Source organism: Megalobrama amblycephala, linkage group LG3 (genome assembly GCF_018812025.1).
Source record: "Megalobrama amblycephala isolate DHTTF-2021 linkage group LG3, ASM1881202v1, whole genome shotgun sequence".
Lineage (NCBI taxonomy): Eukaryota > Metazoa > Chordata > Actinopteri > Cypriniformes > Xenocyprididae > Megalobrama > Megalobrama amblycephala.
Window position 1 is genome coordinate 13,866,632 of NC_063046.1, and position 23,658 is coordinate 13,890,289.

The 23,658-nt window shown below is 38.0% G+C and overlaps 2 protein-coding genes across 13 annotated transcripts in view; both read left to right on the top strand.

Annotated features, from left to right (window-relative positions):
* The first annotated feature begins 1,033 nt into the window (after positions 1-1,033).
* muc3a (mucin 3A, cell surface associated) lies at positions 1,034-14,489 on the top strand. 5 transcript variants are annotated; one of them, XM_048184066.1, is made up of 14 exons: positions 1,034-1,217; positions 2,141-2,212; positions 4,908-6,413; positions 6,714-6,941; positions 7,478-7,596; positions 9,477-9,535; positions 9,663-9,740; positions 9,911-10,023; positions 10,113-10,172; positions 10,774-10,948; positions 11,144-11,305; positions 13,209-13,288; positions 13,452-13,609; positions 13,886-14,489. In XM_048184066.1, the coding sequence occupies exons 1-14, from the start codon at positions 1,163-1,165 to the stop codon at positions 13,928-13,930; spliced, it is 2,910 nt and encodes a 969-aa protein (XP_048040023.1). In that variant the 5' UTR covers positions 1,034-1,162; the 3' UTR covers positions 13,931-14,489. The 5 variants fall into 5 exon arrangements, with proteins under 5 accessions (XP_048040023.1, XP_048040021.1, XP_048040019.1 ...); XM_048184064.1 differs by having other exon boundaries at positions 4,908-4,991; positions 5,142-6,941; XM_048184062.1 differs by having other exon boundaries at positions 4,908-6,941.
* A 4,316-nt stretch (positions 14,490-18,805) lies between these two features.
* Positions 18,806-23,658, top strand: part of LOC125264599 (mucin-17-like) — a 29,534-nt gene continuing 24,681 nt past the window's right edge. For 2 of the 8 annotated variants that reach the window (XM_048184056.1, XM_048184057.1), the window contains exon 1: positions 18,806-19,166. In XM_048184056.1, the coding sequence (XP_048040013.1) occupies positions 19,112-19,166 (55 nt within the window). In that variant the 5' untranslated portion in view covers positions 18,806-19,111. Of the gene's footprint in view, positions 19,167-20,376; positions 20,620-20,705; positions 20,780-21,020; positions 21,075-21,314; positions 21,383-22,680; positions 23,058-23,658 lie in introns of those variants that run through there. The other 6 variants (XM_048184058.1, XM_048184059.1, XR_007184106.1 and 3 more) reach the window with 5 other exon arrangements.

A 23,658-nucleotide genomic window follows, 5' to 3' on the forward strand; every position in this document is an offset into this window, starting at 1 on the left:
GGTTACCTAGATATTGTTCACTGAGAATTGCATTTTATTATAACAGTACAGATTCCATTGCTATCAAGGCATCAAAACAAACCTTGATTGTGGTCATCAACTAGTGTTGTGTTTGAAACCATGACAGCAAATAAAACAGTGACGTCATCTTCATCTTTATGAATGATAAAATGTATTTTCCATGTTCCATTGTGTAATTTAGACGTATGCCAGTCTGACCTCTCACTTTTGCTGTACCTTCTTCTGAACTTTAAACACTAAATTGCCTGTATAGGCAGCACTACCCCAATGACCTTTGTTCTTAAAGCATTAAATGTGTATGAGGAAATAGAAACTTTAGCAAGGGCTTCAAATAATCATTTAATTTATCAATAAATGAAACGGAAATAACATTGACCTTTGTTGTAAAATCATTACCTGTGAGGAAACAGAAACTTTAGCAAGGATTTCAAGCAATGAATTTATCAATAAATGAAACAAAAATAAGATGTATTTGGATGTATTTACTGAAAACATTGCTATGTTTAATTTCTCGCCATTTTTTTTTAAACTCTAATTATCCCTTTTCAGAAAATGTTCTTTCAGTTTTTCAGTGTCTCTCTCTCTCTTTCTCTTTCTCTGTGTATATATATATATATACGGGGGGGGGGGGGGCTTGGCATTTTTTCTTGCTTTAAAGGCCAATTCAAACATGCATTTGCCTTTATAATTTATCATTTTACTGTAACAAGAATGTGTGTGGATAGCAGCTGTGTTCCTTTTGTCAGTCATCATATCCAAATCATGAGAGGTTTTCACAGCATTATAGTTTGGTGTGTTCAGTTGAGTTAAACATCAGGGCATGCAGTTTGCATCCACCAGATTGTGTAATATCAGTGTATCATAAAATGACGTTGGGAAATAAGTAGAAATGTGAAATGGTTCAAGGAAAATGAGTCTTTATCTTTATCAGTGTTTCATGATCTGTACAAACCATCCCTCACAGTGGACTTTGATACTTGTATGTGTGACTTGTACTATCTAAATCATGTACTTGGGTCAGTAAATCACATTGAGTTGGACACTGAAAGTTGCACAGGCTGAGATGTGTTAGTGGCTACACCTGTTAAGGACAGGTATTATTTTTCATGTGTTTGGACTCATACTGGCATCATTTGGGGAAATGAAAAGCTACACATCTTCATTCCTTCTGATCCTGAGTCTTTTTCTCACTTCAGGTAGGTAGAAAAAATATATATATATCAAATTGTCACGATTAGTCTGTTTTCCATTTTAATGGACTCTTTGTTTGTTTCTCCTTGTTACCTGTTTTAACTTTTTGTTGGTTACTATGGTTTTGATTAAATGGCACACCTGTTCGTATTTGAGTTAAGTCCTACAGTTTGTTGTCTTGTTCGCTGTTTTGTTGTTTGCATCCATTTGGATATCCATTTTGCTTTATTTAACAAAACCTTTCTCTCTCAGGCTGACAGAGATAAAGATCTAAATACTGTTTCATATAAATAATGAGAGATTTGTAACAGTTAAAAATTTGTAACAATTAAAAAACTAGAAAAAATAATCTTAAATACAAAGTGAATTCTACATCTCATGATGTAACAACAGGTGTTGTATGCATGTTAAAAGGCTAGTAATGTTTGGAGCTGAATGTTTTGTCTATTAGATATGTGTACTAAACAGTAAACAGTAGACATTCTGTAAATATATAATTTAATAAAAATAAAGTCTAAATGTGAATTTGGATGAATTTGGGCCAGTTGAAAGGACCAAATGTTTTGTTGCTTTCATACATTGATTCATCCATAAACAAAATCAGCCTACATAGTCCTGAAAGGGTGTTTAAAAAGAAATACAGCATGTCTGTTAAAAACATATGTGTACCAAACGCGCTCTCAGTGAAATGTCAATGTTAGGAAAGGGTGTGGAGGAAGATTTACTTTATGATGATTATTCTGGTTTCATGTATAAACCCTCATCTAAAGGACATTGCATGGTGGAAATGCATGAACTGTTAGATATCACATTGGATTGTTTCACATTTAGAACGACTGCATGTTTGCTTCATAACTTGAGCTTTGCTTCATGACTTCATGACAGACATCAGATCCTCTTAAAGAAACAACTGTTTCTATATCCACAGCAGATGCTTCTTCAACTACTCCCCTGACTACCTTGACTTCTCCAGAAGTTTCATCTACAGAAATTACTACAGGTAATTTAGATATTTAAATCACCCATTTGTTATTAGGACTGGGCAATTGAGAGCACAATCATCATGGTCAACTTTTACATAGAATATTCTCAGAATGGGACCCAAACCTCAAATTGTAACAATGAACTGCTTCAATTTTCTTGATTCAGTCCGATTTACTGAATAGAAAGAATAGAACTGAATATAAATAAATATTATATTCTGAATAGAAAATAGAATTGTGGAACTTGTGTATTAAATAAATTCAGTGCACACAGACTGAAGTACTTTAAGTCTTTGGTTCATTTAATTGTAATGATTTTGGCTCACATTTAACAAAACCCCACCAATTCAATAATCTCAATAAATTAGAATACTTAATAAGATCAATAAAAAAAGGATATTTTAAAAAGAAATGTAAGGCTTCTGAAATGTACGTTCATTTCTGTGCACTCAGTACTTGGTTGAGCCTCCTTTTGCATGAATTACTGCATCAGTGCGGCGTGGCATGGAGGCAATCAGCCTGTGGCACTGCTCAGGTGTAATGGAAGCCCGGGTTGCTTTGATAGCGGCCTTCAGGTCATCTGCATTGTTGGGTCTGGTGTCTCTCATTTTCCTCTTGACAATACCCCATAGATTCTCTCAGGCGAGTTTGCTGGCCAATCAAGCACAGTAACACCATGGTCATTGAACCAGCTTTTGGTACCTTTGGCAGTGTGGGCAGGTGCCAAATCCTGCTGGAAAATGAAATCAGTATCTCCATAAAGCTTGTCAGCAGAGGGAAGCATGAAGTGCTCTAAAATTTCCTGGTAGATGGCTGCGTTGACTGTGGACTTCAGAAAACACAGTGGACCAACACCAGCAGATGACATGGCAGCCCAAATCATCACTGACTGTGGAAACTTCACACTGGACTTCAAGAAACATGGTTTCTGTGCCTCTCCACTCTTCCTCCAGACTGTGGGACCTTGATTTCTAAATGAAATGCAAAATTTACTTTCATCTGAAAGGAGGACGTTGGACCACTGAGCAACAGTCCAGTTCTTTTTCTCCTTAGCCCAGGTAAGATGCTTCTGACGTTGTCTTTGGTTCAGAAGTGGCTTGGTACATGGAATGTGACAGCTGTAGCCCATTTCCTGAAGACGTCTGTGTGTGGTGGCTCTTGATGCACTGACTCCAGCTTCAGTCCACTCCTTTTGAAGCTCTCCTAAGTTCTTAAATCAGCTTCGCCTGACAATCTTCTCAAGCCTGTGGTCATTCCTTTCACTCGTGCACCTTTTCCTACCATACTTTTTCCCTCCAGTCAACTTTCCATGAATATGCTTTGGCACAGCACTCTGCGAACAGCCAGCTCTTTCAGCAATGACCCTCTGTGGCTTACACTCATTGTAGAGGGTTTTGATGATCGTCTTCTGGACAACTGTCAGATTTCCCCATGACTGCTATGAAAGTACAACAGGGCTTTCCAGTGTAACTTCAGAAGATCCTGCTACAACTACAGTCAACACCACTCCTACACCAGATATTTCAACAACTGTTGAAACCACAGCAACCAGTGAATCTCCAAATACAGCAGAAACCACTGTAACTCCAGATGAAAGTAAAATAGGCATTTCTGGTGTAACTTCAGAAGATTCTGCTACAACTACAGACAACACCACTCTTATAACAGATATTTTAACAACTGTTGAAATCACAGCAACCAGTGAATCTCCAAATACAGCAGAAACCATTCCTTTCACTCGTGCACCTTTTCCTACCATACTTTTTCCCTCCAGTCAACTTTCCATGAATATACTTTGGCACAGCACTCTGCGAACAGTCAGCTCTTTCAGCAGTGACCCTCTGTGGCTTACCCTCATTGTAGAGGGTCTTGATGATTGTCTTCTGGACAACTGTCAGACTTCCCCATGATTGCTGTTGGGATTACTGACCTAAACCCAGTATTTATACCCTGAGAATGGTAATTTAATAGAACTTGAAATTAAATATTCTAATAATTTGAGATACTGATTTTTTGATTTTGATGAGCAGCAAGCTGTAATCATCAAAATGAAAACAATATTTTACTTTGTCTAATAAATCTAGAATATATTTAAGTTTTACTTTTTTAATTAAATTACAGAAAAAAAAAACATTTTCATGATATTCTAATTTATTGAGATGCACCTGTAGAACCCTAGAGTTCTTGACTTTTTAAGAACCCTTTATGCCAAAAAGGTTCTATATAAAGAGAAATGTCTTAAATGATTACATAATACGGTAATACTGCACAGAAACCATATTGCTTGAAGTCCAGTGTGAAGTTTCCACAGTCAGTGATGATTTGGGCTGCCATGTCATCTGCTGGTGTTGGTCCACTGTGTTTTCTGAAGTCCACAGTCAATGCAGCCATCTAACAGGAAACTATTTTTTCAAGTGATAAAGTTTTAAATAACTTCGTAAAATCAAAAGTTAAAATTAATAAAAAAAATAATTAAAACTAAATCCATGAAAAGATTGACTGAACCTTTAAAATGAAGACTAAAAGACTCTATATGAAATGTAGAACACTTAACAGTTCTATATAGAACATTCTAAAAGTGTGCTGATTATTTTATGTTGCAAAATATTGATAAACAGGTTTATTGTGTTTTTAACATGTTTTCCACTGACTTTTGTAAAAATACAGCCAGTGCTAGACCAATAACAAGAACTGTTTCTATTTCCACAACAGATCTCACTTCATTTTCAGCTAGTGTTTCTGATGTAACTTCAGAAGACCCTACTACAGCTACAGTCAACACCACTCCTACACCAGATATTTCAACAACTGTTGAAACCACAGCAACCAGTGAATCTCCAAATACGCCAGAAACCACTGTAACTCCAAATGAAAGTACAACAGGGCTTTCCAGTGTAACTTCAGAAGATCCTGCTACAGCTACAGTCAACACCACTCCTACACCAGATATTTCAACAACTGTTGAAACCACAGCAACCAGTGAATCTCCAAATACAGCAGAAACCACTGTAACTCGAGATGAAAGTACAACAGGGCTTTCCAGTGTAACTTCAGAAGATCCTGCTACAGCTACAGTCAACACCACTCCCACACCAGATATTTCAACAACTGTTGAAATCACAGCAACCAGTGAATCTCCAAATACAGCAGAAACCACTGTAACTCCAGATGAAAGTACAACAGGGCTTTCCAGTGTAACTTCAGAAGATCCTGCTACAGCTACAGTCAACACCACTCCTACACCAGATATTTCAACAACTGTTGAAACCACAGCAACCAGTGATTCTCCAAATACAGCAGAAACCACTGTAACTCCAAATGAAAGTACAACAGGGCTTTCCAGTGTAACTTCAGAAGATCCTGCTACAGCTACAGTCAACACCACTCCTACACCAGATATTTCAACAACTGTTGAAACCACAGCAACCAGTGATTCTCCAAATACAGCAGAAACCACTGTAACTCCAAATGAAAGTACAACAGGGCTTTCCAGTGTAACTTCAGAAGATCCTGCTACAGCTACAGTCAACACCACTCCTACACCAGATATTTCAACAACTGTTGAAACCACAGCAACCAGTGAATCTCCAAATACAGCAGAAACCACTGTAACTCGAGATGAAAGTACAACAGGGCTTTCCAGTGTAACTTCAGAAGATCCTGCTACAGCTACAGTCAACACCACTCCCACACCAGATATTTCAACAACTGTTGAAATCACAGCAACCAGTGAATCTCCAAATACAGCAGAAACCACTGTAACTCCAGATGAAAGTACAACAGGGCTTTCCAGTGTAACTTCAGAAGATCCTGCTACAGCTACAGTCAACACCACTCCTACACCAGATATTTCAACAACTGTTGAAATCACAGCAACCAGTGAATCTCCAAATACAGCAGAAACCACTGTAACTCGAGATGAAAGTACAACAGGGCTTTCCAGTGTAACTTCAGAAGATCCTGCTACAGCTACAGTCAACACCACTCCTACACCAGATATTTCAACAACTGTTGAAATCACAGCAACCAGTGAATCTCCAAATACAGCAGAAACCTCTGTAACTCCAGATGAAACTACAACAGGGATTTCCAGTGTAACTTCAGAAGATCCTGCTACAACTACAATCAACACCACTCCTACACCAGATATTTCAACAACTATTGAAATCACAGCAACCAGTGAATCTCCAAATACAGCAGAAACCACTGTAACTCCAGATGAAACTACAACAGGGATTTCCAGTGTAACTTCAGGAGATTCTGCTACAACTACAGTCAACACCACTCCCACACCAGATATTTCAACAACTATTGAAATCACAGCAACCAGTGAATCTCCAAATACAGCAGAAACCACTGTAACTCCAGATGAAACTACAACAGGGATTTCCAGTGTAACTTCAGGAGATCCTGCTACAGCTACAGTCAACACCACTCCCACACCAGATATTTCAACAACTGTTGAAATCACAGCAACCAGTGAATCTCCAAATACAGCAGAAACCACTGTAACTCCAGATGAAAGTACAACAGGGATTTCCAGTGTAACTTCAGAGGATCATACTATGACCACCGTTGATGTAACAACAACAACATCTACTCAGTCAACACCCACAACCACAACTGCCAAACCTATTGTGTGTCAAAATGGTGGAACTCCACAATCAAACAACCTGGCTTGTATCTGTCGCCCTGGTTTTACAGGGACACACTGCAGTAATGCTGAAACTCAAATTACAGTCAAAGGTTTGTTAAAAAGTCTATTAAATAAATTTTATGAAAATTAATAAATGATTGTATTAACTTTTATCTCAACATCACATTTTTTGGGCTTGACATGACAATTTCTTTGGATTAATTTAGCTACAATTTCATCTTCAATCCTGTTCAAAAGAATAAATTCACCAGATTTAAATTCTTGCAGTTGTTTTTCCAGTAAGAATGGTCTTAATTAAAATATAGTGCATTCAAATTTTTTCAAAGCTGCGGCTTAATAATACCATAGCTTGAATTTTGTTTTGTTTTTTTGTGGTTACACTTTATTTTAAGGTGTCTTTGTTACACTGTAATTATACATTTAATTACTGAGTAATATTAAGTAACTACATGAACTTACTTACTATAGGTTTAGGATTGTGGTTTGGTTTGGTTTGGTTTTAGGGCTAGTTGCATGTAATTATGCATAATTTATAGTTATTACTATAGTAACTGCATGTAACATATTGACACTGTAAAGTGGTGTTACCTGTTTTGTTTTTCATAAAATTTTCTTTACTTTTCAGAGAACATTGAAAGGACAGTCAAAGTTGGTATGGAAGTGAATGAAGAATTTACTGCTGATCATGGAGACGAATCATCAGAGAAATATAAAAATGTTGTTAAAAGATTCAATGAAATGGTGGTAAGTATTAGATGGCTTTCTTTTTCTAAAACAACATAATTTAAGTCAGTGGTGAAAAGTACTTTATGTAAATGTAATTACTTACTGTACTTAAGTATCTTTTTGGCTACACTGTAGTTTGAGTATCAAAGATATTAGCAACTTTTACTCTCTGCTTGACTACATTTTTGAATAAGTATATGTTTACTCAAATAGATTTGTGATGAGTTATGAAATTACTCGTTACATTTTGCATGGCATCTAACTTTTTTTTGCAGCAGATTAATTCTGTTACAAAAGAAGCAACTTCTCACTAATCAACTGTTTCCTGTTTATCACTTGCACGGTTCTTACACCTGGTATGCATTTTGGTCGATCGGATCAGTAGTAGACAGTAGTACACATTCCTGTTTCCACCTGGTGTTTTAATCCCTCTTTTGTCCACTTTCAACTACGTCTGTCCTGTTTTCTTCTTGGGGAAGGTCTATGGGTGGGTAAATTTATGTTGTTGTTTTTTTTGTTTTTTCACCAGATCTTTCAGTCTAATAGACAAAATAATCTTGTGCAATTTACATATGAATGCGCCCGATGAGCAGCAGCTTTTTCTGCTCTAACAGTCAGAAGAGGAATCAGGAATGGTGAAAGAACATTGTGCTTGGTATGTTTTTCCTCTTCAAACCAAACTTGGGTCTTCAGCCGACAAAAGTTTTTATATCCCGTCTGGCAAGTGCGCTTTCCATAATGTTTATGCATTAGGTCAGGAGGCAGAGAGTAGGTGGTCTTCGGCTGTTCGAATGCATTCGACCACAAGAGCATTGAATGCATTCGAACAGCACAGGAAAGTGTGCTAGCCAGGTGGGACTTAACTTTGTCGGCTGGATATAATATAAGTATATATGATATAACTTTAGTTTGAAGACGAAAAATGTACCAAGCACAATGTTCTCTCACCATTCCTGATTTCTAACACACACTCACAGTGCTCGGCGTGGTCTTGCGGCTATCAGGGCAGAAACGAAAGCTGTATGTTTTCCCATTATCTCTGGGCGCATTCATATGTAAACTGTGTAAGCTTATTTTGTCCATTAGATGGAAAGAAAAAAAAATAATAATTCACCCGCCAATAGACCTTCCCCACGAAGAAATTAGGACAGAAATGCTTGAAAGTGGACAAAAGAGACGGATTAAAACACCAGGTGTAGATGGGTATCTGTCTCTCACGTCTTCTTGTGACCCGAGCAACCAAAATGCACCTTAATACTAGGTGTAAACAGGGCCTTTGAGTCTACTTTTTAGCACAAGTAAAATAAATAAGTACTGTTAAATACGAGAGGCTTTTACTCTAATCATATTGGAATTTGTGACTTGTAATTTGAAAAGTCATTTTCGTTGTAAGGTAGGCTATCTGTACTTTTACTAGTAGCCTATGGTTTTCAGGTACTTTTTACACCTCTAATTTAACTAAAGGATTTAGTCTCAATTTTAACAATACAATTACTTATTCCACAGATTTGACACAAGGAAAGTTACTTACATATAAAATTTCAACACATCTGGCTTTTTATTTTCTATTCCTCTTCTTCTCACAAATGTGCTTGATCACTTACATATTATTGCCCATAAACTTGGAGAGTGGAGCTAACTGCATATATTTACTAAAAATCAGCTTGGGACCACTTGATTAAAAGTAATTTACATGATAATTTAAGTGAAAAAGTGAAGTTAGTTTTAAGAGAAGCTCTATTTTTTATTAATTTGTTTGCAGAGGCCTCTTTGTTTCATACATTGTTACCTAAGCAATAACATACCTTTTTAAGAGTGACTTAAGTGTACAAAACTTTAATTTTGAACAGAGGAGATCTTTTTTTTTTTACTACTTAAAAATTTTCATTCTATTATAGGTTGAACCCTTTTATAAGGAAATGTCTAATTTTGAGCGTGTGGACAAAATAACTCTAAGGTAATTCATCTACTTTAACAGCACAAGCAATTTTGTAATTATATTTTTGCCCATATAATGTCTGACTATAGGTCTAAATGCAGTCTGTTTTTGATGTTATTGTTGTTGTTGTTTTGTCCTGTCAAAGTGCTGGTAGCCCAATGAAACAAAAAAGTAGACTGAGGCAAAGAGGAATAAGAAGCTTATCTTTGAAGGAAACTCAAAGGTAACGGTACAAAATGTAATAACTAAACATGTATAATAAATACTTAAAAAGAAAAATTTAAGTGTTAAACCCACAAAAATGTCCACAATAAAAAAATTACACTGAAAAAGAAATTAAGGACTGATTTTATATTTTGTTTTCTCTCTCTTTTTTTAAAATCATGTGGCTAGTGTGAAGGTTGATCATGATGTTATTCTTAACATTATAAACGAGAACATCGAAGAAACTTATACAACTCTAGTCAAAGAATTGGATGGGGTTCTCAATGAAATCAAAGAGGATGGTAGGTTGTCATAAGCATTTCCTCCCTGTATCTATTCTGGAGTTATTAGATGCATTGTTAATACGTGTTTGTCCTTTTTTGTATTCTAGTCAAAGACTTTGTAAGTGGTGCCTCAGCAACACCGACTAACCTCAAAGATGACATCAAAGGTGAGTTTTTAGTTCACTTATTGTGCTAGACGCAAAAAAGAATAGTGAACTATTTTATATACTACTATTAATCAGTTTTGTCATTTTATTGAATTGCATATTCTACACAAAAAATATATTTTTAAGTACTGAGTGAAACATCTGAAATGCGTTTTAATGTGTAATGTTTGATGTGGAAATATTTGAAACATTCTGCATGCTTTTAATCACAGTTCTGAAAAAGCTTAAAGTTTACACAGTTAACTTACAACTGGCCTCAGCATATGAACAGCATATGATACATAAAAGGGGCACAATATATTATTGAAAATAATTCACAATTCTAATAATTTAATTGTTACTAGGAACTAGAAGATATCAAACCTCCAAAAGTCTATTTAGAAAAGGTTAAAAAAAGGTTCTAAAATGATTCAGTGAACAAAGGAGAGAACTGGGAGAGAAGCTATAAACAGAGACCAACAATTAATTTAGTGAAGCTAAAAAAATGACAGTAGCATACAAATATTTTCCATTAAAATCAGGGAATTGTTTATACTTTATTTATTACTTTTTTATTGTATTATTATTTATTATGACTGTCTCTTTATTTCCATGGTCAAAGAGGTTTGTACAGAGGCTACAGAAGATTTAGGTGAAGACTTCCAAAAGTATTATGAAGCAGTTCTGTTGGATGCCAAAGTGACATGTGTGACTCCATGCCATAACGCTCATAGTCATCCAAAAACATGTATGAACGCTGGCACCTGTGGAGTTACTAAACAAGGTCCATCCTGCTAGTACGTACTTTTATTTTAACTATATTTAATTATTTAACTATATAGTGGTGGTTAAAGATCTGGGCTGGACACTCAAAGATTGTATGTCTGTCCCCAACATAAGTATACTTTTAGTTTGAATAAAAGCATCTGCTAAATAACACATGTACAGATATTTTTTTCTGAAAATTGAAAAGGACTTATAATTTGCTCTAGTTGCCTCGAAACTGAAGCTAACTGGTACTTGGGAGAGGATTGCAGTTTCCAGGTGCACAAGGTTGGATTCTATGCTGGATTGGGAACAGTGGCAGCCGTTGCAGTAATAACTATAGCATTCCTGACAGCTTATCTTGTGATAAACAAACAGGCTGTAAAAAGGTAAGCAATTTATAAAACTGTTCAGTTCAGCAATATTTTTGGCATATCTGGTCTGAGTTGCTCTCTTGAGGTCATAAGGTATTTCAAACTGGGCCTCTCCAGAAGGCCAATGTTCTTCTGCCGAAGTCATCCAGTTGTTTGTTTGCTTCTGTGCTTTGGGTCGTTGTCTTGTTGCATCACCTGACGTCTGTTGAGCATCAATCGGTGGACAGGTTAAACTTCATGTAAAATTATAAAATTCCTGATGATAGCTTCAGGCCCTGTGAACACAAGATCATTATGTTCTGAGGGATTTGCAGACAAACCTAACAGTAGATTTGTTCAGCAACTTCCCTGAAAAAAACAAAAAAAACAAAACTATCCAGCAGCTTCTCTCAAGTCTAGAAAAGGCAGTTTGCTTGGACAGTTTGTTTAATAATTTTCTAATACCATTTGTTTATTTAGCTGTACCATTAAAATGTATGAAGGCCAGAACACACCAAGCCGACGCTGACGAACTAGTAGCGACGAAAGCAGACTGCGGGGTTGGCTCTCGTCAGCAGCATCTGTGTCCAAAGTTGCCCTGACACACCAAACCAACACTAGATAGCCGACAGCCAAGCAGCTCGTCAATTCTGCGCCTGCGTGAGATGAAATGCCTTTCCGTAGCAGGTAGCAGTATCTGAACAGCCAATTAGAATGATCAGATGGCCCGACGGACCGATGCCGATTCAACATTTCGAATCGGCCGAAAAAAAAAAACCAACGAGGACCAACTTCAGCTGACGGTGCGGAACACACTGAGGAAACTTATGCCGAGTTCAGACTGCACGATTTTCAAAGTAGTCGGGTCACTGTTCTTTTCACACTGCATGACTATCTTGGCCAGCATTCAGTCACTGCTGTGTTCACACTGGATGATGGATCGGCGACAGAAGGTTTCACACTGCATGACTTAACAATAGGAAGAATCACCGACAACTCTGTCTGGCACGCAAACTTTCACAACCATGCGAGATGTGACAAGGAAACAACGCGATATCACGCGTGCAAGACCGGAGTTATTATTATTATTATTAAAAATGGTAGTCCGCAAGAAGCTTGCAATACGAAATGCCTGATTCCGCTGATTTGCAGCGAAAACAAGAAAAATAAAAGAAGAATATGGAGGAGGAAATGGTTGGGGAGACTGTGGATTGTGTGTTCTGCAATGAGAGTTGGAGGTAAATACATAACTTTTCAATGTGCTGCTGTTGCGGATGGTCAAGCAAATGTTTGTGCTTTGTTTCTGTTTGATAGAATTGTAATTTATCTGAAACAAAGCCATGCTTGCTGATATTGTGGTCTATAACTCCTCCCCGAACTCCCCGCTGCTCTGTATCTTGCTCTCTCATTGGCTGTCGGTCATCGCCGATGTAGTTTTCAGTCAGAACACTTTTCACACAGCAGGATTTTGAATCGCCGACAGGTCCAGATATTTAGCATGCCAAATATCTCACGGGCTTCGGCGACTCGTCTGTGATTCTCTCAGATCACGTCTTTGCTCATTCACACTGCGTGATTCTCACTCGCGTGAACGAGCACCGATTTGCCTGTGATTTCGGGCATTTGTCGGCGATTTCTCAAAACCTGTCGGCGAGCCAAAATCGGGGCTAAAATCGTGCAGTCTGAACTCGGCTTTAGTCGGCCGACGAACAAAAACTGCCCGACAGCCGACCGTCGGCTTGGTGTGTTCCTGCCTTGAGGGCTACAATCCTGTCACTAAATCTGTGGACGATTCAAAACTTTATGACAGCCCCTCTAAAAATCTGGGAAAATGCAATCAATCGCTCAGGTTTACTGAAAACATTAAGTGTGTATCGAAATAAAAGACGGTGTTCCTATAATGTTTTTATGTCCATAACTCTATTTCTTTGTTTTACAGGAATAAGGACATTAAGCAAGAGCTAGTGAAAGAATGGTTAGATGATGACTTTGAGTGGCCACCACAAAAGAAAACATCAGGTACCCAAAAAATCATTCAACAGTTGTTGCCTGTAGGCAGTAACTGAACATTTGAATCATTCACCAAATTATTTTTGTGCACAATTAACAATATTGTTAACAGTTGTGTTGTCTCATTTTAACAAGTCTTTGATTAGTTAACATACCTTTTTTATATTTCCAGTTGGCATGTATGATAATCCAGTCTACTCATCGGGAGGCATGCATAAGCAGAACAGTTTAGAAAAATATAAACCAGATTTCTCTGCGGATCGATACTACACCCAGAATTTCTCACCTGAACCTGATATTAATCTCCGGAATTTTCAGAGAGACCAGCTTGTGAGTACTGACAGTTGAATACATATCAACATATTTTGTTCTTACAAAGTAAACAAATCTAAAGCCACTACGTGCAGAAACAGGGTTGATAAAGGACGAGTTTTAATTTTTGACTCCTTTTACTGCACAACTGCATGTCCATGGAAGGTACCTGTTACAAGTAGCCACTGATTTTTTTTCTTCTCTACTGATGAATTCAATGCAATATTAGCATTGTAGCATCACTACTATCATGGCTTTTCAATAATTCCTCATTATGTCTTTTGCTCTTAACAGATGAATATGAACAGACCTCAGATCCGGACATCTTTTGATATTTAAGTGATATTCGAAATGTATGGAATTTAACACAAGTAGAATGGCTCTGTTTGACATATTGAATGTATCTGTTGCTTGGATGCTTTAAAAATTTCTAGTCTTGATGATCAATCTCAAGTCAATTGCGAGAGAGTTCAATTTTGTACCATAACATTTTTTAGTAATAGTACAATTGTGCATATTTTCTGTATCTCAGATGTGTGACAAACATCGTCCGTCCATATTGTGTTTGATCATATGATGAAGAGAAGCAGTGAAACTTTAGAAATGTCCTGCTTCCCTTCAGATATGTTATTAAAATAATGAAAGTAGCAAAATAACAATATAGTGTAGAGCTATATCATTTTTACAGCTTTGTTAGTGCTCCTTTAGGAGTCCTAGTGTTTTATTATCATTGTTCTTTATCACATTGTATTAATATGAATTGGTTTGTAGATTACATATTAACCACAAATTATTTATTAACATACTCCAGAAATTATTTATTATCATTATATTCCACACGTTTGTAAATTGACACTTGCTCATGTTCAAATAAATAAATATAAATATATATTCTCAATTGTTTTAGTTGTCTTCTTTTTCCCTGTAATTGCAATCAAATACATGAACCACAAAATTATATTCTTGAGCTGTGTACTGGCAGTAAGAAAACATCAAATAGAGATTAAACATCTTAGATTTTAATGTATAAGCCACATCATGCACTAACGCATGTCTCTTTATTAGTTATTTTTGTACTTTTCAATGTTTTCCTATTCATAGACACACAACACACTTTGTTCTTTCAAAAGGACATCTCATAAGTTCTAATGAACAGAAGTTCATAGATCCTGTTTATATACATAAAAAAAAAAAAGGAAAAAAAAAAAGAAGGGAGGTTTACCTTTGATCTTTTTTGCAATCTTGGCACCAGTCCCTCAGTGAGGCTGTCTGAAGAAACTCCAGGAGCCTGTCACAGGTGTGTATTCTTATAGTTTAAAGGGTTAGTTCACCCAAAAATGAATGTCATTAATTACTCAGTCATGTTGTTCCAAACCTGTACATCTTCATAACACAAATGTAGATATTTTTAATCGAAGTGATTTCTGTCCCTCCATTGACAGCTATATGCAACTACCACTTTGATGCTTCAAAATATTCATAAAGAGATCATAAAACTAATTCATATGAATCTAGTGTTACAGGTAGCTGGTGTAGAGATGAGGCAGATACAGATTTCCACAATAATATAACGTACTTTAATAAATCAAGGCAGGGAACACCAAACATACACATAACACAACAGAGAACGAACGAGGAGTGAATGGAGTGAGTGCAATATAAAGGGAGTGCAGGTGCAAGTGATCCGTGAAGATGGGGAGATGACGAGGGAAGTGAGTGCAGGTGTGGAGAACAGGAGGATCTTGGGAATTGTAGTCCAGGGAGACAAGGGATCTGTGACATTACCCCCCCCCCTCCCGGTAGACGCGTCCTCGCGCCGTAGATGGAACAACCGGGAGGGGGGTGGGCGCCCTGGAGACCTCATGCCGGTGTAGGGGGCGTGTCCAAGAACCATGGCGGGTCAGGAGCCAAAGGCGGCCATGGCGGGTCAGGGACCGAGGGTAGCCATGGCGGGTCAGGTGCCTCGGGCAGCCATGGCGGGTCAGGTGCCTCCGGCAAAGCCGCAATGCCGTCGAGGCCAGGCGGCACAGAAGGCCTGGCGGGAGATGGCAGGAGATGGCGGAACCAGCGGCCAAGATGACGGCCAACAAAGTGAACACCGGAGGGAGTGAGGAGGCCAACTGGAACTGAGGGACGGAGGGATGGAGCGGAGACAGAGGAGTGCAGTCCAGAGGGGAGAGCAGGCTGACGAGGGACCAAGGTGTGAGCGGAGGCAGGATGGAGACCGGTGAGACTGGTGGACTGATGGGCAACGGTGGAGGAGAGGGAGGTTGGAGCCAGGGTGAAGGTAATCGACCAGAGGGCCGAGGTGGAGATCTGGGTGAGGTGGCTTGAGGCGTAGGTGTAGTGTGGACACAAATGGAAGGAGGTGGGAAAGGGAGGCAGGGAGGGAACACAGTCTTAGGGCTGAAGAACAGCGGGGAAACACAAAGTTCATAGACTGTAGCAGGATCGGGCTCGTGACAGGCTGGAGCGTCTGGCTCGGTGGCGGCGGCTGGAGCTGAGGGCTCGGCGGTGGAGCATGGAGATTCTGGTTCGGCGGCGGAGCATGGAGACACTGGCATGGCGGCGGAGCATGGAGACACTGGCTCGGCGAAGGAGCATGGAGACACTGGCTCGGCGAAGGAGCATGGAGACACTGGCTCGGCGAAGGAGCATGGAGACTCTGGCTCGGCGAAGGAGCATGGAGACACTGGCTCGGCGAAGGAGCATGGAGACTCTGGTTCGGCGAAGGAGCATGGAGACACTGGCTCGGCGAAGGAGCATGGAGACTCTGGCTCGGCGAAGGAGCATGGAGATTCTGGTTCGGCGGCGGAGCATGGAGACACTGGCACGGCGGCGGAGCATGGAGACACTGGCTCGGCGAAGGAGCATGGAGACACTGGCTCGGCGAAGGAGCATGGAGACTCTGGCTCGGCGAAGGAGCATGGAGACTCTGGCTCGGCGAAGGAGCATGGAGACTCTGGCTCGGCGAAGGAGCATGGAGACACTGGCTCGGCGAAGGAGCATGGAGACACTGGCTCGGCGAAGGAGCATGGAGACACTGGCTCGGCGAAGGAGCATGGAGACACTGGCTCGGCGAAGGAGCATGGAGACACTGGCTCGGCGGCTGGGTGAAGAGGGGTCCAATCCATCCCCTCATACATGATTAAAATTCCAATTGGAACGGGAACGGCAGGCTCGCACAGGGTTGGAGCGGCAGGCTCGGAGAGGGCTGTAGCGGGCTCTGGAGTGGACTCACTGGCTGGAGCGGGCTCTGGAGTGGACTCACTGGCTGGATCGGCTTTCTTCCTCCTCCTCCGCTTTCTGGACCCAGCGGAGGAGTGTGGGTTCAGTGTGGGACAGGCAGGGAATTCGCTCTCCAGCGAACGACCAACCTGTAGGAGCCCGATGAGACGATCTCCGGCCGTCATAGTTGTGGGAGGCATGGGAGAAGCAGCTGGAGCCAGGGAGATGAAGAAAGAATCCATCATGTTCTTTGATGTGGAAATCTGGCGGTTTAAAGGTCCGTTCTTCTGTTACAGGTAGCTGGTGTAGAGATGAGGCAGATATAGATTTCCACAATAATATAACGTACTTTAATAAATCAAGGCAGGGAACACCAAACATACACATAACACAACAGAGAATGGACGAGGAGTGAATGGAGTGAGTGCAATATAAAGGGAGTGCTGATAATAGAGTCCAGGTGCAGGTGATCCGTGAAGATGGGGAGATGACGAGGGAAGTGAGTGCAGGTGTGGAGAACAGGAGGATCATGGGAATTGTAGTCCAGGGAGACAAGGGATCTGTGACATTTAGCAGTTCAGTCCAAATTTTCTGAAGAGACTTGATCACTTTATATGATGAATACATTTCAATTAGGCTTTTATTCACATATTAACACTCATCAACACAAACATCAGTTGTGTTAAACGGAAGCTCGATCATGTTTGTTTGATGTGCGAGAACCAATGTGTTCATTCTCGTGTGTTACACATCAAGTTTAAGCTTCAGCAAGATGTTTGTTCTTGTGTGTCAGGCAGGTTTGTTTGAGCTTGTTTATGTTTGCTGATCAATGTTTTTATAATTAAAAGCCTAAATAAAATCTGTACATCTTATCAATTGGGTCTCTTTGGTAAATGTGGACTAAACTGCTCAATTAATATGGAATAGATTTACAGTCTCTTTATGAACAAATTCCTAGTATGTGTAAACATACCTGGCAATAAAGCTCTTTCTGATTTTGATGAACTCTTTTAGTTCTGTAGCTGTCTATGGAGGGACAGAAATTGCTTAGATTTCATTAAAAAATATTTTCAAATATATAAAGATGAACGAAAGTCTTATGGGTTTGGAACAACATGACTGTGAGTAAATGACAGAATTTTCATTTTTGGGTGAACTATCCCTACTGTTTTGCTACAAACTGTCCTGACCAACCCTCACCCACCACCCCTAGTAATAACTATTTTAGCATTTGCAGGAAAGGGAAGATAATGTTCTCTATTTTAAGTGCTGCAGCAAAATGATCTATTGCTTTAAATGCTTGAGCTCTTTATTTCTGATTGGCTTCCAATGTTTTTTGTTCATCAGTTGAAAAAAAAGGGAATTCCAATTACATTGTTCCTCTTGTGTCATTATTGTTACAGTTATGGTACAGTTATCACTATTGTCTAAGAATGAAAGTCAAAATTATGTTATATAATTTTATGGTTGTAGTTATTGTCCTTGGTATGAATTAGCCTCGATTAAAATTTTTATTCTATTGTGGTTACAAAAATGTGTAGTACTGTTTAATGTTTTAAGTTGAGTTACAGGTAATGTGTGTACTGTTTTTGGAAATAAATGATGATGCTTTGTGATACAATGTTTAAAATGTTTTTTTTCTTTGAAATCTGTGCATGAAATTGTGAGATTGTAATATTTTTAATGTTATTTAATAAATGTGTTAAAACAGCAGTATGACCTTTTTAATATGTTGTGTGGGGTACAAATGTGCCATCAGGAGGTACAAAGGGCTTGTCAATGGGGCAGTGCCCTTAGAAGTACAAATTTTTACCATTTTTAGGGGAACATTATGGTACCATAGCACTACAAGGTACAATTTGGTCACCAAAAGTACATATTTGCCTTTGAAAGGTACAAACTGTAAGGGTACCAATATGTACCCATTATAAAGGGTACAACAGGTGTACCCTTGAGGGTACTGCCCCAGTGACAAGCCGTTGGACCCCTAAAGGTACAAATTTTGCACATTTTTTCTGACAGTGTGTAATATCAGTGTATTATAAAATGACGTTGGGAAATAAGTAGAAATGTGAAATGGTTCAAGGAAAATGAGTCTTTATCAGTGTTTTATGATCTGTACAAACCGTCTTTCACTGTGGACTTTGATACTAAATCATGTACTTGGGTCAGTAAATCACATTGAGTTGGACAATGAAAGTTGCACAGGCTGAGATGTGTTAGTGGCTACACCTGTTAAAGACAGGTATTATTTTTCATGTGTTTGGACTCATACTGGCATCATTTGGGGAAATGAAAAGCTACACATCTTCATTCCTTCTGATCCTGAGTCTTTTTCTCACTTCAGGTAGGGATATATAAAAGATATATATCAAATTGTCACGGTTAAGGTCATTGCACACTGAGTCCGAAATTCGCATGCGAAACTTTCGCACGTTAAAAAATAAATTCGACCTTACTTTATGTCAATCGCTTTTGCACACTGCCTCCGAAACTTTCGTCCGTCAAAAAAATATTCGGATCAGGTTCGATTTTCTGCGTTTTTCGCATCCGTGGCACGCATTTTGAGAGACGTTTTGACAATTCAGAGCCACCGTACGCGAACGCAAAATTCCAGAATGCCATCTGACAAGTTGATCCACGTCGTCTACAGCACAAAACAGCAGCACTGAATGACAAACAAAGTGCGGAATACAAAGAGACCGAATATAAAGACAGATTGTGCCAGTAGTAAAGCATCAAACAGAGCCACTGACATCCTGAAGTAATCTTTGAAACGCTCGGATAATCCCGCAGCTCCTTGATGATGTGAATTCTCCTTTCTCTCTATGCAATCTTGGGATTGAATGGACCCAATATTTCCTCTTTCTTTTTCTCTTTTTTAAGAAGAGAGGAGACAACTAATCGTGCTCACTGCTTGAAGACTTCATTTTGTATTGTTTTGCGATTTGTTTTGCGATTTTTTCGCAACGCATTCATTAATACGCATCGGACTCAGTGTGCAAGGTCTCTGTGCGTGACGAATTTTTAGGATTGCAATGTGCGAATACGAAAAAACGCATGCGAAAATTTCGGACTCAGTGTGCAAAGAGTCTGTTTTCCGTTTGAATGAACTTTTAGTTTGTTTCTCCTTGTTACCTGTTTCTTGCTTTTTGTTGGTTACTATGGTTTTTGATTAATTAGCACACCTGTTTGTATTTGAGTTAAGTCCTTCAGTTCGTTGTCTTGTTCTCTGTTTCGTTGTTTGCACCCATTTGGATATCCGTTTTGCTTTATTTAACAAAACCACACTGCTATTTTGAGATACTGTAAAAAGTGATTCGTTGGCTCAACATCTATTACTTTACAAGATAAACAGAATAAACTAAAAAATGTATATATTCATAACATTTCAAGCTCTACTTAAATTTTCTAGTGTATGCAACACAAAAATGTAAATTAAAAGGTGAACATAAGTGTATGCGTAAAGTAAATGAAAAAACATAAGTAACATCAACTAGCATTAAAATTTGGTTAAAATTAAGTAAACCTAACATAAAATTTTACGTATTTGTGAGGCACGTGATATGCAAATATTCCATCCAGCCAGTGATCGAAGCTGGAGCCATTTTGAAGCGTGATGTGGTGAAGACAGAGTACTGTCAGGTAAGCTGTCTTTAAAGAAAACTAAGTAAAATATTAGAGTTTGGCTATTAAAACATTCATAAACACTTGTTTATTGTGTTATGGGGTGTATTCCTAAACCGGAAGCGCAACACAACATTTTCTGAAGTTCGATGTGGTGAATACGGAGATAAGAGGTAAGCTAAAGCTTAGCTTTATTAACAAAGTAAAACATTAGATTTTGACTTTTTTAACATTTAATAACACTCATTTATTGTGTTAGTGGGGTGTATTCGTAAACTGGAAGCACAACACAACGTTTTCAGAAGCGCAATGTGGTGACGATGGTGAAAGGAGGTAAGCTAAAGCTTCGCTTTATATTAACGAAATAAAATATAAGTGTGTCGTTTAATGTCCACTCGTTTATTGCATTTGTAGTCAATGGGGAACTTGTATTTTTAATTGTTATGAATTATTCAACTATCAGAAACATGTTACTTATTAATACTAATGCATAGAGTTTTCACACAGCTCCAAAAATAATACTTTTTTTATGTTGTTTAATACTGTTAATGTTGTTTTTCCTCTATCATTCCAGTGCGAACAGTTGTGGTGCAACAATAGAAGGATATGGTGCATCCTGTTTTTGGAGGTATACAATTTTTGTTAATTTCACTCTTGACTATTATTTGTTTTTGACAAATTGGCTTTGCCAAAATAAAAGGTGAACCTGGCATATTTTCTGCATTTTGGGTGATTTGTCTGCTTTTAAAGGCATCATATTTTTCTCAGTCAGTTAAGATACAGTATAAAAGCTTGTGTAAGCACCATGAAAATCAACTTTTTTGTTTCATGTACTTTTCAATCCAATGCTGTCTGCGGAAATACACAGAGAAGTTGATTCAGTGTTTAATGGTGTACATCTCTGACAATGCTGATAATCTCATCAAGCATTACCAGGTGAGTGTCTGGAATACATTGAACGCAATACATATGGCAGTGGTATTTAAACCTGGTCTTGAGGACACTCTGCTCTGCACATTTTTGCATGTCTCCCTTATTTAACACTCCTGATTTAGATCATCAGCTTGTTAAGAGAGAGCTTCATGAACTAAGAGAGACATAAGCCCTATACAGTAACTGTTAAACACTCCCCCCCCCCCTAATTTTCTGCATATTTGTATTATCCTCTGCACATTTGAGAAGAAAAGAACACTTTTAATAGTAAAATAACCTATTTGCAAATTAGCATAAATCACATTGATACATTTTACAGTCCTACTAGCCTGTTGTTGTCACAGTTATGTTCAGTTTTCACAAGCTTTAGTTTGTTTTCATTCGTCACGTCTCTTTTGTCTGAGTTTCTCGCCACTCATCTGTTACCATGGACAATTCATCATTTAGGTCATCACCATTGCATACTTAAGTTCACTCAGCGTTTGTCCGGTCACGTTTAAGGGTATGTTTACTTGACAACGATGTACTAAAAGCGTAAAGTTTTTTCTTTCTACAGATGACAGTGTTAATAAAACTATTTCATTCACACAGATTCGCAAAAATGGCAAAAAAAAAAAAAAAAAAAATTATGTATACCAGACAAATAGTTGGCAATAATGTCACTTTGTAAAGAAACTACGCACCTGCACATACGCATTCTTTTACAGAGCACTCGCAGAAAACACCTTACCTTTGCGTTGAAAAATAAGGTGGATAGACTAAACACGTAATACGCATGTGCATACTATCACTGTTTTCAGATTCATGTTTTTGCGATTTATACGCAGATGACAATTGTATCGTTTTTTTTTTTTTTTTAAAAATGCTTTTTAAAACCCATTTTCAAAAGTTTGTGTTTTCAGGCTACCAAAACGCTGTTGTGTAAATGAACGGCCATAACAGCTAAAAAAGTTTTCCATTTTTAGTTGAAAACGGTGTTGTGCAAACAGCCCCTAAGTTAAGTGTGTTGCATCCTGTTTGCCTGTCATTTGGATTATTGTTATTAAAGCTTTGTGCATCTTCGTCTGTTTGCCTGCAACCACCCGTGACAGTGTTTAGAGTAAAATAAAATAAAACGGTAATGAAACGATAAACTAACATTTATTTTATTTATTAGATATAAAGGTGATTTCTTGTTATTTCAAAACATTCTATCTCATTTTGTGTTATATAAATACATTATATTTTTCCCACTGTAAAACAATTTGAAACTACCATGTAATGTTGTAAGTAAATACACATTTGCTATGCTTTTCTCATAGCCATGGTGACCTAAAGGAACTGGAACAGCACACACACTGAGGATTATCACAAAGGTGGCTTCATGGACGATCCTTTAAAGACTGGAGCTTTTTTCAGAAGTCATGATTTTTGGTTTTAGACTATTTAAGTTGCTGTTTCCAGAGTAATATTGCAGTCCCTGTCAGAAAACCTAAATGCTTTATTTTTGTACTGATTTTACTAATTGTACTAATTGTGTGAAACCCTTTTGTTGAAATGCTGTCCAAAAATGAAGTAAAATGCTGTTGTTAATTGTATGTGTTGTACTTATTTTAAGACAATGAATGTTCTAGAGCAGTACAGTAACTTTTATTCAATAGCTCAAGGTCTAAAATTAATTAAAATTTTAAGTTTGTTCAACTCTATGAACTGTCTTTTTTAATGTAAATTAGCTTAAATGTTAAGTTAACACAACTTGCTATTACTTGGTAAATTCAACTTGTGTTTTTAAGTAAAGAATGTTGAGTAAACAAATATATTTAAGTACCTATAACAAAGGATTTCTTGTTAGTTTTACATAAATTTGCTTCAAGTTGAAAAAAAAGTGTGATGCAAAAATGGTGCATATGTATTTTACGTAAATCCAACACATAATTTTTTACAGTGATCTTCATCATCACTGGACTTAAAACATTACACAAATATGAATTGCTGAATATGAAAATATTAATAGGCAGGCTGACAGACATAAAGATCTAAATACTGTTTCATACAAATAATGAGAGATAATATGAGAACATTTGTAACAATTAAAAAAGTCATTTGCAGGCTTTTTGGAAAAACAATCTTGAATACAAAGTGAATTCTACATCTCATGATGTAACAACAAGTGTTGTATGCATGTTATAAGGCTAGTAATGGTTGGTCTATTAGATATGTGTACTAAAGAGTAAACAGTAGACATTCTGTAAAAATATAATTTAATAAAAATAAAGTCTTGATGTGAATTTGGATTAATT